Source organism: Equus caballus, chromosome 2 (assembly GCF_041296265.1).
Source record: "Equus caballus isolate H_3958 breed thoroughbred chromosome 2, TB-T2T, whole genome shotgun sequence".
In the NCBI taxonomy this organism is placed as follows: Eukaryota; Metazoa; Chordata; class Mammalia; order Perissodactyla; family Equidae; genus Equus; species Equus caballus.
Window position 1 is genome coordinate 86,079,409 of NC_091685.1, and position 18,911 is coordinate 86,098,319.

At 38.9% G+C, this 18,911-nt stretch overlaps 1 protein-coding gene across 3 annotated transcripts in view; it reads right to left on the reverse strand.

Annotated features, from left to right (window-relative positions):
- Nucleotides 1-18,911, reverse strand: part of TMEM131L (transmembrane 131 like) — a 150,195-nt gene that overhangs the window by 15,289 nt on the left and 115,995 nt on the right. For all 3 annotated transcript variants that reach the window (XM_005607805.4, XM_070257673.1, XM_070257671.1), the window contains 6 exons: nucleotides 17,417-17,603; nucleotides 17,025-17,210; nucleotides 16,336-16,485; nucleotides 15,380-16,005; nucleotides 9,496-9,644; nucleotides 795-919 (listed from right to left, as the gene is read on the reverse strand). In XM_005607805.4, coding sequence (XP_005607862.4) covers nucleotides 795-919; nucleotides 9,496-9,644; nucleotides 15,380-16,005; nucleotides 16,336-16,485; nucleotides 17,025-17,210; nucleotides 17,417-17,603 — 1,423 coding nt within the window. The remainder of the gene's footprint in view (nucleotides 1-794; nucleotides 920-9,495; nucleotides 9,645-15,379; nucleotides 16,006-16,335; nucleotides 16,486-17,024; nucleotides 17,211-17,416; nucleotides 17,604-18,911) is intronic.

Genomic DNA, 18,911 nt, shown 5'->3' on the forward strand with positions numbered 1-18,911 from the left:
CTCTGGGCACGTCACCTCCTGCAGCCCTAAGAAACTACCTTCTGCAGGACTGAACCCAGGGTGTTATGCGTGGTGACTGTTCTTCACGATCAGGACCCCAGGTAGCCCAGATGGGTCAGGGTCAAGCTGGGAACAGGATGCCTGCTGCGCCCAGGGGTTTTCTGGATTACCTGCTCCACAAACGCTCCTGCATTCCACGGAGGGACGGAGGGACGGAGGGATGGAGGGATGGAGGGAATGTCTTACACTTTTCCCTAAAACCTCCCCTTGCTTTTAGCATTTTATAAAGTAAAATTTAAAAAATTTGTCCACCTTAGGTTTTCTTTTTTTAAAGACTGGCACCTGAGCTAACAACTGTTGCCAATCTTTTTTTTTTTTCCCTTTTCTCCCCAAATCCCCCCAGTACATAGTTGCGTATTTTAGTTGTGGGTCCTTCTAGTTGTGGCATGTGGGATGCCGCCTCAGCATGGCCTGATGAGCGGCGCCATGTCCGCGCCCAGGATCCAAACCAGCAAAACCCTGGGCCGCCGAAGCAGAGCGTGCAGACTTAACCACTTGGCCACGGGGCCGGCCCCAACTTTAGGTATTTTTAACAAAATAAATAAAAACATAAACAGAAAATGTTAATTGTAAGAACATACTTTTATCTCAAAATATAAACATCTACGCTATCATATTATGTATATCCAACATAATGTATATCCAGAAATAAGGCTAACGGATAATAGATAAATATAAAATTAGAGAGTAAAAACATAGATCAAAATTTTAAAAGGACTGTAAAAATTACACACCTCAAGACCTGAGCAGCACCCCTTTTCTTGTTTTTTCTACATGTTCGATTTTTATTCCAATTTAGATTTTGTAAATGTCCTTCTTTTTTCTCCTGAAGCTTCTTCTTCCTATAAGGATCTTCTTGCTGAAGAAAAAAAGATAACTTTTAGTAAAGTTTTAAACTGGCTAAATATGAACAGAAAAAGCGTCTCTCTGATTTTTTTTTTAACTTTTGAAGACCAATGCCATCTGAATTCAGAATGTTCCAGCACTGGTGAAAACTGAGACATGCATTTCTCAATCTCTCGTTTGTTTTCATTTCCCTTCTTTCTCTACCTCCCTCAATCTCTCTGCAAAAAGAGAAAAAAATTGTTGCTATACTATAAATTCCTAAGGGGCTAAAAGGAAAAACATCTGTTAGCAATTTATGGTCAGCTTGCTATTCACTTCGGCAGCAATAAATCCTGCAGGCTTCACCTGCTAATTTGGTATGTGCAGTTCACATGAATTACTGCGAAGAAAAGTCAGGCAGAAACTCGACTTAGGAGTAATTTGTGTATTTATGCTTTTTATTTGTTTATAGATGAACTTTGGGAGAATAGCCAAATCTCCATAGACTGCTCCAAACTAGTTTAAGCTTTTTGAGTAAATAAGGCAAGAAGAATATGCTTGATGTTTTTTAAATGTGGTTCTGAAAAACTTAATTTAGCATGAGATACATATATATTATATATATAAATTACACATATACACATATACATATGTGTCTATATATATATATATATAGACACACACAAAGTTTCTTTATTTGGGCCTTTTCCTCTTCCTCTTTTAAATGTTAGGCAGAGCCTACAGACAGGCCCAAGGTGAGGGGTATTCCTCTGCCCTTGAAAATTCTCAAGTAGCTCACGTCTTCAAAGTCTTCTGACACTTACTCTTTCTCCTCCTTCCACCGCGCTGCCCCCTCACAGGAGATGCACTGTGGGGGGTGGTGTGAGCCCACACACTGAGACCCAAGGGCTTCAAAAACGCATCTCTTAAGGATTTTGGGTCTTTTCAGGAGGAAAATGCCTCTCCAAGGACCTCAGAGAGGCCAGTCTCCCAGTTCAGAGAGGCCTCTTCTGGATTCACATTTCATGAAGAGCAAAGATTGACTCATTTTACCTTCTTTTTTCAGGTTAGTCCAAAACTCAGAGTAGGAACCCATGAGATTCTAACATACACTTGACTAACACCCACACGACTTGGAAGAAGAAGAAAAGGTTTGGAAGCCTGCATGTTCCATGTCTGGGGTATCAAAAGCTTCTCATACCCATTAAGGCAATATGCTTATTACTACAGGAAACAAACACTAGAAAGAAAATGAAATTCTAACTGTACACGTGGTGGGATTATGGGATTTCTGCTTTCTTCTTTATACTCCTTTATTTTTTCTCCCAATAAGTATGCATTAACTTTTTTCTGATTCTGAAGGTATTTTAAAAACATGACAAGTTAAACACACAAAGCCCTACCCTTAGCAGGACCTTAATGCTAATCACTTAAGTCTGATGCTAAACAGACACATCGAAGATGTATGATCAGACACACAATCCAATGTTAAATATTAGATATATACCATATTTACTCATGTGGTGTTCCCGGTGTATTTCTAACTTACCCTCCCCTGCCCCACCCTGTCCACTCAAGGGCCAACAAAGGCTTCTTAACACAGCAAGTGCTTGGGCCTCTCTCTCCCTCCAGGACAAATGAAGGACGGTCTCTAAGTGGAGTCAGGGAAACAGGGGGCTGGTCAGTAGTCACACCGACTCTTGGCTGCCTTTCTCAAATCAATCTGGTTAGAACTGCCATCATGTGCAAACAAGACAGTACATATTTTAGGACTGCAGAGAGGTGGGACTTGGTAGTCAGAAGCATCATCACCTTCTCTGAGTATTAGGAAGAAAAGGAGAGTGCTGGCCCCGCCGGACTCAGAGGCGTGAGTGGACTGAATGACTGAGAAGCAGTGTCCATGAGCAAAGGCAGGATGGGACAGGAAGAGGATATGGACAAGAGAGTGAAAAGATAAAAGACATATTGAGTAAAAACACCAAGGAATGGCCTTTTTCTCTGGCAGGGTGTGTGTGGGCGTGCGGGTGTGTGCATGTGCACCATCAGAAGCAATGGGCAGGGAGAGGAATTTGACCAGTGTCAGGCTGAGGCCTGCAAAGGAGACAGGAGATGGAACAGAGAGGAGAAAGCGAACCAGAGAACCATAGAACCAGGAAGAAATCAAAGAACAGAAATCATAGATTGACTGCACAAAGGCATTCTTAAAGCCACTGCAGATAAAAAGGCAAATAAAAATAAGAGGGAAAGGTCAAACTAAGCAAAAAAGCTGAGACACTGATAGACAAAGAGTTAATACCTTTACATATGTTCTTACAGAAAATAAGAACGCTAACATTCAACAGAAAAGTGGGGAAAGGGACATGAAATGAAATTCATAAAAGACATATAAAAGGCAAAAAGCACGAAGAGTTCATCCAAAATATTTAATAAATTATGTTTTTAGGAAAGGCAAATTATAGACCAGCTTGTATCTCTTCTTTCCATTTGGGTTTTAAAAAACACAATTGTGTTTACACATTGTGTACTGTGAACAGGGTCTGTCTATGAGCAGTGGAAGCAAAACTGGGTTAGATATTTACATCTTAATTTACTTAAAAAAATGTATTAAATTTCAGTGGTAGGATTTTGGATGGATGATTTTTCTTTTTTTTTTCAGAATTTTACAATAAATGAAATGAAGGCTAATGCGCACCTTGCCCTAGTAAGAGATGCAAATTGAAACGAAAAAGTAAACAGTCGTTCACCATCACACTGACCAAGATTTTGCAAAAAAAAATAATGCTGCTGAGAGCAGAGGAAAACCAACATTCTCATATATCACGCATGTGAACGTAAATTGGTACCACCTTTCTGGAAAGGAATCCAGCAGCACTGAGGAGGAGCCTGGACAGTTGACACTCTAATTCTATTTCTAGAAATCTATGTGAAGGATATATTAGGTATACAGGCAAGACTTAAGAACAAAATAGTTCATCATAGCACTATTTATGAAAATAAAAAGTTGCAAACAACTTTCCTGTCCAAGTGCAGAGGAATGGTTTCGATTATGGCATAGTTAAATGATGGAATGTTATGTAACCAACTGAAAACAAAATTCCCCATTAATTTCTAACAGGAGAAAATTTAGAATTTAACATTGTAACGAAGCTACAGATACACAATGATAATAATCCTGAGTTTTAAAAAATCTGTGTAGCAAACGGAATACAGAAAAATGTGAAAAGTGGTTTATTTTGGATAGATGTTTTCCCCCCCTTCTTTATGCTTCTATAATAATCATAAATTCCTTTTCTAAGGAAAAAAAAAATCTGCTTGAAAGAAAATAAACAGCTAGGGCTAGGGTTAAAATTTAGCTTGTGGCTCCCAAATCTGGGCTTCACCCTGCTTTGCCAATAAATCTAGAGGAATGCTCCCCATGCACTATAGACAGATTTATACAATTTTCTAAGCTCCAAAGTTAGGCCTTAAGAATGTACAAGAAAAACAAACATTGAGTACTGCACTTGGGAATGTGTTTATTGAGAAAGATTTTCTCCAAATGAACAATGAAATGGAAAGTACACTCAGAGGCTTTTAAAGAAGAGTTCTACAAAAGTGGGAGTAAGTCACAAAGACAGCAAAGAACAAAGACAGCCCCCTAAGCCTGCACCAGAAAACCCACCTTGATTATGAGGACAACCCTGGACCACAAAGCACAGCCTGAGTCTCCCAAATCCTCGGACTCTCATCCTCACTGTTGAGCTGGCTGCCACCATCACATGCAGATGTCTGTCCTGCACAGTCTCCCAGACCAGAAAAGGAAGAAGGAACTTACACAACCACTGGGACTGAGTACAAGAAATGTTTGAGCTCCAGGGATAGAGATAAAAGACAAAGCCTGTGGCTTCAAAGATCTGATGGTGAAGACACACTGAGAAGAAGGTAACTTGGAATGAATTAAGAATATTGCCATACCCAAGGTCACAAGTGTAGAAGTCTGGCATAAGAGAGAAGACTTCGGGGCTGGGGGCAGAGTCTGAGATGGGGGAATGGCCTTCACATGCCATGCGGCAGATGGGTGCCAGCAGCACCGGGTGGCACTGTTCCTCAGGGCCACCTCCTCCTTATGACCCTCAGACTGAGAGGACCTGGACTGATTAGTTCCAAGTGCTCCTCCCAGCACACAAGGTTGTGGGGCTGTCAAGTCAGCACAACTCAGGGCTAGTTTCTAGTTCATGGACGTCTCCAAAGCCCATATCAGAAGGCTGTTAAGGTCCATCTTAACTTCGTCCATTCCCTCCTATCTCAAATTCAACTTCTTCCGTCTGCTCCAGAAAGCATGCCCCGTCTTCATCATTTGGCTTAGCTTCCTTTACATCTGCCACACCTGCATCCTCGAGCCATCCGCAACTTCAACACTGCCCAAGGTTCAGACTCAGGCCCCTGGTGTCCTCTGTGTACACACCTCAGAGAACTCAGCGTCATCCTTCAATTCTAACCTCCACAGGGATGACTTCCAAATCTCAAGCTCCATGCCTGAGTTGCCACAGAAGCTCTGGTTCCATTATCTCTCACGGTACTACACTCTCTCACATCAAAGTCCAGCCACCCATCTCTGTCGGCAATGATCATGGTCACACTGTCATTTCCTGGGTACTTACTACTTGTCAGTACTTACTAAGTGCTGCTATCCTAAGCACTTGTCACATTAACTCATCTAATTCTTACAACCCTCAGGGACAGGCATACTTCTATTATCCTCATTTTCAGATAAGGAAACTGATGTTAAGTAACTTGCCTAATGTTATGGAGCAAGTAAGTGACAAGATGGCTTCAAACCCAGGAAGTCTAGCTGCAAAGTCCATGCTCTTAAACCACTATGCAAGATTGCTTTGACAGACATAAAAATGAGTTCATCACATAAATCAGAATTTCCCATCTTCTAGTTACCCAGACATACAACTTTGGAGCTATTTTTGCAAATGGCTGTGTTAAGAAGAGATAGCTCCTCTCCTTTCCTGTATGCAATTAGGTGCATTGGTTTTTCTTCTAAATTCTCTCTTATCTACTCTTCCTATCCTGTACCCCTGCTCCGCCCTAAACACAGTCTTGATCACATCACACCTCCTAGCAGAGCAGCAGCCACCTCATTAGAAGAGAGCTGGTCTCCCTTTCTGCCCTCTCCAACCAGCCTCCAGAACATTCAGACCTCCTCCAAAAGTGCATTATTCACGCATTCATTCAGTCATTTGCTAAACAACTACACTGGTTCTTTATAATAGGCATTCTGCCCGTCTTTGTGAAACTGAATTGAAAAATACCCAATTATTATCTTCAAGACGATCACAGCCTAGGGTTGTTTCCAATTTGCTACTCACCCTCCATCCATCCCCTAGTTCAGAAATGTGAAAATTAATAAAGGGAAACCTCATTTAAAATGGAGTCAGGAGGCCACAAGAGGGAGTTCCCAGCATTACCACTCAAGGTCAATTACAGAAAAGACAGTCAATTAGAGACCCCAAAAGAAAAAAGTTGCCAATGGGAAAGAATAAATAATTTTAGAAAGAAATATATTTGCATCCCGAACAGAAATTGACTACCCTGGTAACTTAGCCAATGAAAAACCATCACCACCCTGAACTCCTGCTCTTCTCCAAGGAACTTTCATTCAAAACCACCTCTCCCAGTGTCCTCCTTTTTCTCTATAAAAATCACATTCCTCTCCCTTGTTTTTTTGAATTTGCCTACAGTCCACCATAGCATGCACATCCTGAATTGCAATTCTTCGGCTATGCCTGAATAAACTCATTTTGCTGGTAAAATAACTAGCAGCATTTCAAGGTTGACAGAAACCTTCAATAGCTCTCCATGATTTGCAGTAGAGTCCCCCAGGCTGGCCACCATCAGGCCAAGTCTTTCAAAAACACTTTTTGTTTGGACAAATGAGCTTTCAAAAATTTGATTCTGAAACTCCCTAGCCGGCAAGCACTCTCCAGTTCTCTACAGGCAGCATCACTTCCCACCGCTGATGCTCACCTTCTTCATTTGCGCTACCAATCACCATCTAGGGCATAAAGTCTAAACTTTCAATTGCATACTAGGGCCTTCACAATCTGGTGGAACTCCGACTCTTCCCTCCCATTACTCCCCATTACTGACGGAGCTTCTTCTCAGATGATTCCTTTACTGCTCCCAATCATGCCATGAGACTCGGTGGTGCCACTGCCCACTTTCCCATCTCTGTCCACACTCCACCTGCATAAGCTCCTACCTCCTGTAGGAGCTTTCCTTGGCCACAGCAGGCTAAATCGACTTCTTAATCTCTGAAATCCCCTCTATTGTGTACTGATTTTGGCATTGGACTATATAGGAAATCTTGTCTTTCTCAACAGACTGCAAATTCCTCATTTGGAATGTCTGTGATAGACTTATCTGTATCACTTTCATTATATTTAAATGAAAAATTCACGTTTGTTACAAAGTTTAAGCAAAAATAGAGGAGTATGAGAAGGAAAAAAAAAATCATCTAAAATCCCACCACACAGAAATAACCACGGTCTCCCATTCATTATTTGGTAAACCTGTTTTTTCACTCTTTCTCTACAAACCTACACACACACAGGGATGGTGGGACAGACAATGGGAATAATTTATGACACTGGAACCCTGTATTATTTTAAAATGTAAATTTAAGGCTCAATTTTATTTGAAGTTAACATAAGAAACTGAAGGAGAACCAAAGGAACAGCCAACTTTCAAATAACTGTTCTTTTCCACATGATGTATTAATTCCTTAAGGATCTCTTTAAGGTTAAGAAAAAGATGGTGAAGGATATTTTCATAAGTTTTCACCCTTTTAAACTACATGTTTCAGTTTTACACACACTACTGGCTCTCGACCAAGAAAGATAAAATTAAAACTTACTTTCACCTACCTTTCAATTCCACCTTCTGTTTTTGCAGATTATATTACTATTTTATATACTTTGTTAAGTTTTAACATTTAGAATCTGTTCTGCAATTATAATTGCCAACTGTTTAGTCTTAGTTCTGGATATAAAATGGATAGAAATCTAAACAACAGACCTTTAACAAAGCTTCTTCAATCCTGGGTCTTTATTTTTACTTCTGTCTTGGTTGGCTAAATTTCACTAACTTCCTTTTTCAAGAAAGGCTCATGAGTTCATTTGTGTTTAAGGATGCGTGCCTGTTGCCCTTGTACTTGAGTGTCAACTTGACTAGACATGATATTCTTGTTCACATTTTCATTTTCTCAATGATATTGTTCCACTGTTTTCTTGCATTAGATGTTTCTCTAAAGTCTCAGGCAAGCCTAAGTTTGTGTTTCTTGATTTTCCTGCCTTTGCAAAATTCTTCATGCTTTAGGTTCAATAATTTAAGCAGGATGTGCCTATTTCCATTCTTTTGTATCATTTTTGCCTAGTGTACACAGTGTACCCTTTTGATCTATAAATTCAGTTTCTCCCTATCAGGAAAATTTTCTTCAATTGCACGTCTATGAATACTTTTCTGATCCATGTGTTGGGTCATTTACTTATTCATATGTTGAACTGTTTTTGTCTTTCTTTGACCCCATATCTATCATCATCTTTTCTCTAAATGCCTTAATCTCTTAAATATTTTCCTTCACATTCACTCTGATTATCTCAAAGCCTTTCCTTCAGGTCATTAATTCCATTTTCAGCCATTGCATATGTAATTTAATGTCTGCATTTATTTACCTAGCTTTATAACACCTATTTTAATCTCATCCTAGTGTATTAATTTGCCTTTGAAAGCTCTTATTTTATTGAATTCATAGTCTACAGTGTGAAGTATTCTCCACGTTTCCTTCAGGGCTCTAGATACATTTTCTTCTAGTTGGGATCTTCATCTGTCTTCTGTATGTTTTACTCCTTTCATTCATTTTTACTAGAGTATATTTACATAGTGGGAATGCTGGTTTTTTCCACTGTGCTTGTGCTAAAGCACAGATAGCTCTGTTGTGATGTAAAGTAGGTAAATTCTCCTAAATATGTCTCCCACCTTTATCTAGGACCTGTTTGTTTTCCCCTATGAGATAGATATAGGGCTGGGTTCTGCTTTCTAGATACTCTTCAGTAGGCTACACAGGTGGGAAGGGAAGGAGCTGGCCGGGACAGTATGCAAACTTTGCGCTCTCTTCTGGGATTCTGCTGTACTAGGACCCGCGCACCCCGAGCAAGAAAGGCAGCACCTTGGGATTTTGACTTATGTCTCTAACTCAGCAAGATTATGCCCTAAAAATGGATGTTGGATAACAACTGGAGAGGAGGGATATGTGATCTGGTTCTACTCCACATCTTTACCCAGGAGTTAACCCATTTGCTCAAGAACAGCTTCTCTTGAGAGCAAAAGCTATCCTCTATCACTAAAAATGATTTGTTATATAACTAGTACAATTAGAAGGTAAATAAAACTTTCTGAACACATCAAACTCACCACTTATCAATGTGGATTCAAATGCATTATAACTAAACTCTTTGAAAACTATGAAATATACAAGTACAGTTACTACACAGATATCTGCACTCTAAGGCCTAAATATGGGTTTTGTTCTTTCCAACAGGCAAGAAAAAAAGGAATACAGACCTCGACTGAAGGTATGTCCTGTTTCTCAGGACATACGTCTTCTTTAGAAGCTTTGTGAATCTTCTTTTCTGAAGAAGACTTTGTGTCAACCTTTTTCAAAGTTTCACAATTGTCTACTTCATTCTTGACAGGCACTTGCTGGTTATTCCCTTGAATAAATAAAAATGATTCAATTTCTAGCGAAATATTTCCATTCATGTTCCCCATAGTTAAATCTCTTTCCTACACCAAACAATCTCACTGGATTTAATGAGATTTAGACTAAGGATTGTTTTTGGCATCCATGATACTCTAGAAATTTATTTCATTTATAGGTGAAAATGCACTTATATTAAGAGTTCTACAGTCTTTTAAAAAGGTCAAGAGAAGAAGGTGGGGGGCATACCATTATTCATAGCGGCATTATTCATAAAAGCCAAAAGCTAGAAACAACCCAAATGTACATGGACGGATGAATGGATAAATAAAATGTGGTACATACAATGGAATACTATTCAGCCTTCAAAATAAATGATTCATTGCACAATAATGTGAATATACTTAGCAGGACTGTACACACAGAAATGGTTAAGATGGATAAAAAAGAATGAAATTCTGATACATGCCACAACATGGAAGAACCGTGAAGATATTATGCTAAATGAAATAAACTGATAACAAAAAGACAAATATTGTATGATTCTACTTGTTTGAGGAAACCAGAGCCGTCAAATTCATAGAGGTTAAAATTAGAATGGTGGTTTACCAGGGGCCGGGGGGAGGGAGTACGGGTAATTACTATTTAATGGGTACAGATTTCTGTTTGGGATGATGAAAAAGTTTTGGAAATGGATGATGGTGATGGTTGTACAACAATGTGAATGTACTTAATGCCACTGAGCTTTATAATTTAAAACGGTAAATTTTACGTTACGTATATTTTACTACAATTTTTAAAAAGTTGGGGGAGGCAGAGAGAGGGGTAAGGACTTGGGTTCTGGCCAAGACTCAGCCACTGATTAGTTTTATGATCAAAGAAAGTCTCTTAAGCTACTTGAGCTTCAGTTTCCTTATTTATAAAACAAAAATACCACCTTCTACCCTGCCTGATTATTATAAAGGTAAAACCAGAACAGATATAAATGTAAAGGGTCACCACTAACACACACAGGGCAGCTCCTTCTGCAACAAATGCCCACCTGCCCCAGGGAACAGTGCCTGCAGCGGCAGAATGAGCAGGAGATGAAGCACAAGGCAAAGGGTGGTGCTGGTATGAACCTCATCTGAAAACATGACTGTTCCATTTTTCTTTCAAGAGATTTCATTCATAAACGTATTTCTCCTTCTATCTTTTACTTCAAAATAAAGTCAAATCAACTTCAGCCCCATAATAACTGGCCTCTGTGTTCTAACACGAAACAAAGTATTTCAACACCCTCTCCTTTTTTCTTTAGCTGAGAATCCCTTCCAATACCTTTGCAACCTGAGAAAGTTCAGATGAGCACAGCGCCAAGATTTCACAGCAAAGCAGGCTGCAGGCTCTGGTGATATGAATGTCTGACCAGATACCAGCAGAGGCTCCAATCTGGCCCCGTGGGGACCTGGGGGAAGGCCAGATTCTCATCCCAAAATGAAAGGAGCAGTCGGATCCCCTCTGATTCTGAAATTCGGAAGCTTCGAATTGAACTCACTCAAAGCAAGACACATCCATTTTTAAAATAACACTTAAAAGGTAAGCATACTTCTGTTAACAGAAAATTACATAAATATTACATAACTATAAAAATGCCGGGGAAGCATTAATTCCTCTACAACACAAACTGGGTGTTAGACATCCACAGTGGAAAATATCTAAGGAAATCTGAAACTACGAAGGAGTAAAGGAAATAGGCAAGAGCAAGGCAGTCAGGGTCCAAAACAGAAAATAAAATCATAAATAAAGACATCGCTTTGGATTCTGGAACCCAAAAGTATGAAACAGAATACAGATACTCTCCTCAAAAAATGTGCCATTATTTTCCTAGAGTCCTGATTCATGAGAAAAATGGACTTCCTTACGTTTTCTTCAGGTCAAGAACAGCACTAAACGTATTAGTCATCAAAGTGTCTCAGGAAGGATACAAATTCAATATCCAACACTAAACCACCTCAAAAAAGTGGTAAAGCAGAGTCCCTTAGAAAATTAGTAATGCCTTCTGCAGGGCCAAGAATCAGGACAAACAAAATAAAATGAGTTCTAGTAAGTTCTTCATGAAGGCTTTGAGAAATTCTAACATGGAATATTCAAAAATTTAGAAATACCATGAGTATATACTTCATTTAAAAAACAGAGCCAATCCATGTTATTCTATTAAGCATGCTTGCTTAGAGTATTATGCAACTTTCTGACATTTATCTCACAGAGTGAGAGTGTTTGAGCCACTAAGATAAAAAGCAAATAGAAGAATAAGGAACAAGAATATAAACTTGCCAGAATCCTGCTTAAAGTTTTACGGTCTCAAATCTAATCATATGCCATATTTCGAGTAAATCGCTAGATCTTCACTTCAAGTTATCAGTGTCTATAAGTAAATGAGACTATTTTTAAATTTTCTGAAAATGTTGGTATTTCAGAAATCTTGGAGTATTATCGAATTCAGTGGAAACTTTCATGTATTGTTAATTTCAAGGCTTACAGTATTATTAAATTTAAAAGTTATTATCCTTTATTATAAGCAGAAAGCAATGAAATAACTTGCTAACTATTCCTCTTTCATAGTGCTGGGGCCAGCACCAGTTTGTCCTCAGCCTTAATTCTAAATCTATATTATTTCGATCATAGAATTAAAAAATAATAGTTATAAACATCTGAAAAGAGCCACATTTCAAAAGATCATTTACACTACACATAAAGGCCCACTCTTGTGAGATGATCAAGAGACTCTGGAACATTTAACAAATGTTTGAAAAATGTAGCTGTTTCACAGTTGTTTGACAGGTTGACGCCAAAAAACAAGTGCGTGAAAACAGAGCCTGAAGAATCTGTCAACAGACCTCATCTCTATCGGGAATTTTAATGTATGATTTACTACAGGCCTCTCAGAAGGAGCAGGAGAAAAGGAGCCAGAAAGGGATAACATACTATTTTCTGTTATTCAGAAAATAATCTGTTTCTCAACAACAACGATGACATGTAGCCAGAGGCATTAATACACACCTTAGAACATTTTATTCTCACACAATAAGTTACACTCAGAAAATAAAATGCCTCAAAATAGGAGAAGACACAATTCTTCAGGTGCCTTCAAAAGTTCTGATAGGTAAAGAAAATCATGTCAGGCACTCAGGAGAGAGGCCATCTCCCCTGGCCCCCTTTCCCAAAGGCAATCTTATCAGTAGATTTGTTTTTAAGAACACTGGTGTAGTTTGGGAGAAATGGCAAAATGTGGCAAACACACCAACTGGTTCAACTGAGTGAATGGAAGTTCCCAGCAGGATCACAACCATCGGGGGGCTTTGTTCCGCCCACAAGACTGAAGCTATTTTCTTCAGATTCTAGAAAGGATCTTAAGATGGAAACAATATGCTTTCCATAAAGTAAATACTTCTCAAAATACAAAAAAGAGTCAATGCTCAAAGGTGGAAGTGAAAACTTGGAAGGTTCACATATACATGGTCTTCTCATTCTTGAGCATTCTTTACACATCACAGGTTCCCTGCTGATGACATGCCTGTTCGCCACCTGCTAGTTTATTACAATGTTTTCCCGTAAAATTTGACAAAAGAACCCCCAAACCCTTAATATTGCTAAAAAAACCCTCCAAGTCCTTCCTTCAAACTACAATTTTCTTCCCTTAGATTTCTCAATCTTTTCCTATTTTTAAAATTTTCAATTCTTTGAAATGTTTAATTGTAAATTGATGGCAGGTAATTTTGACTTTTTAACCTCTTTGATATTCTCCTAGAATAGTGATGGGAACAGAAAGTCAGAACCAAATGCATGCCAATGAGTGGATGTCGCTGTGAGGAATCTCCTGCTGACATATTAGTTCTGGAGAGAAATACGGGACTGGGAATTAGCACCTTTGAATTTGCTGGTATGAACATGGTGGAAAGCCAACATTCTTTCATCAACTCTTACTTGATCTGATCAACAATCACCCCGATACCACTTAACATGCTGCTGATCCAGCCAAAAGGTAGTTTAAAAAACTTCTTGTAGGAAGAGATTTGTTTCCATTTAAAACATTCATTATAAACATACCAGTAATCTTCAGAGGAAGGAAAGATTCTGGGCAGGTTTGCCATCTACAATGATATAAGCAAACCCTATGTTTATAGACTCCCATATTAAATTTACTCACACTTGCTGAAGTGCTAGTATATGGTCATCCAGACTCAACTATAGGCATCAAACAGCCAGTATTGGACAGGAGGATCTTGAAGCATGAATTCAAATCCTCTGACCTGCTCTGGCACAACATTGCTGGTCCACACCACCACACTGCATCCTCTTCAAAATACTATGATGCAGCAGAAGGTCCCTCCCATCCATCTATCCACAATGCCACAGCCATTGCATTTTGCAGGCACATTTACCCAGACATCTGATGGATGCAGTGGACCACTGAAGAAGCACTTCTGGAAGGACAATTCTCTCAAACAGCTAGGATTGTAAGTTTGTGTAAATTCAGCCTAGTCAAATACTGTGCTCTGGCCAAAATGACACACAAAACAAGAGGAAAGCCCAGCTGGACTCACCCCATATTTTCACCCTTTCATGAGAGTTTTGTAGTCTGAGCCCTAGAAAGTGCCCGGGACACAAACAGAGCAATAGGCACCCCACCCACCCCGCCAGACAAGGTATGCTATGACTTTGAAGATCTGGTTGAGTGCATTGTCCAGAGGGCGTGCTCGCACGCCAGGTGGAGAGGACACAGCAGACAGCATTGACCCTGCAAACAGGAGTCCACTTCAAACACATGCCCCGCTGCCTGAGCAACGGTACAAACAGGTCGGAACAAGGTGCACCAGGAATGCGTGTGCAGTGCCCACACCATGTTCCACCCAGAGGACTCCAGCTTTCTTTCAAATGAGAAATGTCCTTTCATGCCTTGGCATTTTTGACTAAACGCAGAAAGCTCATTAGAATTAACCAATCCATAACGTGTCTGTAACCTTCTTTACAATATCAAGGAGTGAAAAACTGGAAGTTATTTATACTTAAATGTTTCAATAAGATCAAAGGTAAATAATTTTTCCAGATTAAAAAGTGTCCAAAATTTCACTTCTAACAGGAACAGAAATGTGCTTTTTAAAATGGTCAGGATGGACAAAAATAATAGGCACAGGCTCTTATACCAGAGGTCACAGGGATCGGGTAAAGACTAACGCGAATTTTACAGGTAGGTAGTCTGCCTAGTCTAGATTTGCTTGCATTTTCATTAACTGTATTTGCTACAAGAGAACATCTGTGTTCTTTTAAGCAAGGGACACAATTAGTGAAGAACTAGGGCCAAGGAGCATGAGATGGTGGGAGTTGTGAAACATAGGAAGTTGGTAACTTTTATTTAGTCAGACACATTTCATGGGCTGATTAATTTCTGCAAATAGTCTTGAAAAGCAAGGTGAAAAATAATTAGGAAAAGGAGTCCTCCCAACAATCAAATATGATTTCACATCCCTCTAAACATATGGACTAAAAAGTAAACTTCTTAGCCATGACATTCTAAAGCCTTGGTGCCTCACCCTAAACTTTTCATCTTACAAACCTTATTTCAACATTTACACCTTTCCTAAAACTTTGTGCATGAACTGAAAATTCAGCATCCGCAATTAAATCTAAAGTCACGGGTGACAACAAATTCCATTAAAAACAGACTGGAGACAAACAGGAGGGAAGAATCATCAAAGAGAAGAAGATTACCATTATTTTTCCTGGAAATTTCTGGCAAGTCTGACTGCAACTGAGGTGAACTCTTCGGCAAATGATTTTCAGGTAGTTTCTTAGGCGTCTTCAGAGGACAGAGCTCCTGTTCCTTGAGCTCAGCTACGCTTTCTGAAAGTTTAATGTCCGTTTCCTTAGGAAACATACATGTCTGTATTCCCTCCTTCATATGACATTCTGAAGAAGTATGATTGACCACAATTGTGTTTTTCAGTGTGTTTGCTTCTTTATTTAGTAAGTTTTTGGGAAGGGTTAAATTCTTCTGCAGGTTGACATTTATGCCACTTGCATATTTGAGGTTTATCCAGTTCTCACCCATAACATCAGTGCACACGTCCTCCTTAGGGGCAGACAGGGAGCTGCCCAGGGCCGAAGTCTGTTTTTCCTCAGTAGTAGTGTTGGCACTGCTGGCAACAGATGTGCTGGCTTTGTGTTTGCTGTAATAGACTGAGCATTTGTGCTTCTTCTGAGAATGACCGTAGGTAGCCGGGCTCCTCTTGGCAGCGTTCTGGATCCTGCTGTGCGGCGTGCTCACTGGAAGGCAGCTTTTCCCTCTGCCTTTATCAGAGGGGCCATAGGTATCGAGAAAATTCTTGCAATTGCTTCTGAATTTAAGAAGAAAAACATTCAACATAAAGGCAAACGGAATAAAACTCTACCCCTGTTTCCAAATCCATGAGAAAGAGGTAGTGATTGGTACTGTGTGTATTAAGGAGTTCTACTTTTCCTTTTTCTAAAGCTCCGTGAGTTTCAAAATCTAAGTCCTTATGTGGAGTCTATTTTATAATAAAAGAAATGTTATAGCCGTCACACAATGACTTAAAGAAAACTTTACAAAAACAAATTTGGAATAAAAATTTATATTACCTTCAAATGAAATCAGAAACGAGTAATCTCAAAGGTGAGAACTCTCCCCACCCGCCAAGAATTCTTACTTGTGAGCGTGGGAGCCGATGACGTCCATCGGACCGCTGTTTTGCTGTGAAGAGGAGCTAGCGTTTTGCCTCTGCCTCGTTTTCATGAACTCCATCAGAATGTACTGTGCTTGCTGGAAGGCTATTAAAATCACACCCAGCAGGGACAAACTGAGGAGGAAAGCAACAAGGTTCTTTACTGCATGCTTCTGACTGGCATTAAAAAGACTAGCTTTACTGTATTAAAATTCCATAAGATGTACGACATCATAATTTCTGACATTTCTTTGAGATTAAAAAAAAAAGTTTCTAAAAATATGTGTATTTATAAGTCAACTGTCCAATTCAATTTTTAAAGACACCTCCAGGATAAAATCACTCTAAAAGGGTCCTTCTAGTCTTCTAATCTCAAAATGCAACTGCACTGAGCTGATAAGAATAACACTTGTATCTTCGACTGTGACTGACAACCAACACATATGGAGCACAACTGTCTATCATGCTTCTAGATCCTATGAATCTCTCACAATTAGTTTACTATTATCTTAAAGCTTACTAGTGACTACTTTGTCTGTTTGATGTACATCAGCGTTCTCAAAGCACTATAAATTCCACTCAATTCACATGCTTCGATTATACCCAGGCAATCTACATTTTCATGCAGCTCGCCTGGACGGCTTCTCTGCTCAGTGGAGAAGGTGGTCCCTTACCTGACAAAGAAGACTGTGAGCCTCCAAAATGACTCCTCCCAGCTGGGTCCTGGGACCACGTCCGCACACAGAGGCAACAGGTGATGAGGGAGCGTCACATTGAGAGTGAAGCGAAACTCTAGGTCTGCCGCCGTTACCAGAGTCAGCTCCCGGATGACCCAGGAAGAGGTGAAGTCTGGAGTAAATCTGATGACAAAAGATTCACCTTGAAGAACTTTAATTGTTTTAAGAACAAAACAAAATCATAATGGCAGCAAAACTTCTTACTTCTGTAAGAGAAATACTTATATAAAAACAACTTAAGATTTCTTACCAATGAAAAAAGGTTTTGATCCCCCACATTACGTTAAATGCATCACAAAACTTAAATAAGATTAAAGCTCAAGGCTTACACGATGCTGATATCCCGGGATGTGTTTGGGTCCAGGGAAAACTGATGACAATCTAGCACTTCGAATCCATAACCCTGGCAATTATACCCGTTAATTTTCAGAGATGTCACAGTTACAGGAAGTGGTCCGATATTCTCAACTTTAAAGCTCTTCGTAATAGACAAAATTTGCTTGCTGTCTTTCAGTTCTAGTAAGGATGAAAAGTGATATTTAGTATATATGAGCTGCAAATTTTATTTAAAATAATTTACTGAATCAACAAACCATGATTATTAAAATGAAAAAAATCAATGTAAGCTCAAAGCATTTCTATCTAGTTTCTAGAATGCTTACAGATTCAGTTATATTATCAGAATACAACAAAAATACTTAACTAGTCAAGATTTTTCTTAAGTTAAATGATCTGCTTAGGTACCAGAAGTAATCAAAATCTCTTCTTTGCTCTTTTACTTATTATAGGCTAAGGTCAAACGTTTATTCTTCTCAGAAGCCAAACAGTTTGGATTTACCACTAACCACCACACACCCTTTGCTCTGGGGATCCTCACTCCCACTGAACAGGAGCCAGCTAAGAGGGTGTATGTGCTTCTGTGTAAATCCATCACAGCTACTGGAAACACAGTTCAAACACACACCACATTAAGATGAAGTAAGCAGTTAAATCTTCAACAATAAATGAGAGCACATTTTATGAGAGTTAGAAAAGGAAGAGTTATCACAACTTTAAAATATTCCTATAAATTTATAGTCCACAATCTATCGCATAGAAAGACTAATATTTTATCTGGTTCTATAGTTTTTATATTACTCCTTAATTCTATCATTCAAAGTCAACTCTAAATTATTGAATGAATGAATGGGAAAATGAACACTCTGATGAAGAATTCTGAATGCAAAATGGCTAATAAATCTTGACAAACTTGGTGTTCATTTAGCATAGTTTTCTTAAAAAAAAAAATTCCAATCAGGCATTAAAATAGCACTATAAATTATCCAATAGTTTCACCAATCAGCTTTTACCACAGGAAACATACTGTTATTCTAAAACACTTTCAGTGTGCCACAGAAATTAAAAATAATAACAGGAAAACAAGACAGAATGTACCAAAATCCATTTTACATCTACTGTTTCAGCTTTTTTTAGTTCTTAAGGAAGTTCTTGAAACTAATATAAGTTAATTTAAAAGCATTTAATATTTAAACACATGTATAATTTAGAAATTTCTAAATCTGCCATTGTCTGATACAGTAGCCACTAGACATATATGGTTACTTAAATTTAAATAAACTTAAAAATCGATTCTCTCAGTCACACTAGCTATATTTCAAGTGCTCATTAGCCACATGTAGCAAGTGGCTACTGTACTGGATGACACAGATACAGAATATTTCCACTACTGCATAAAGCTCTTGGTTAGCACACCTTCAGTCTCTCTCCATTCATCATTTTGGTGTGATTTTCTATGATTAAGTAACTGATAACCAAATTAACAGT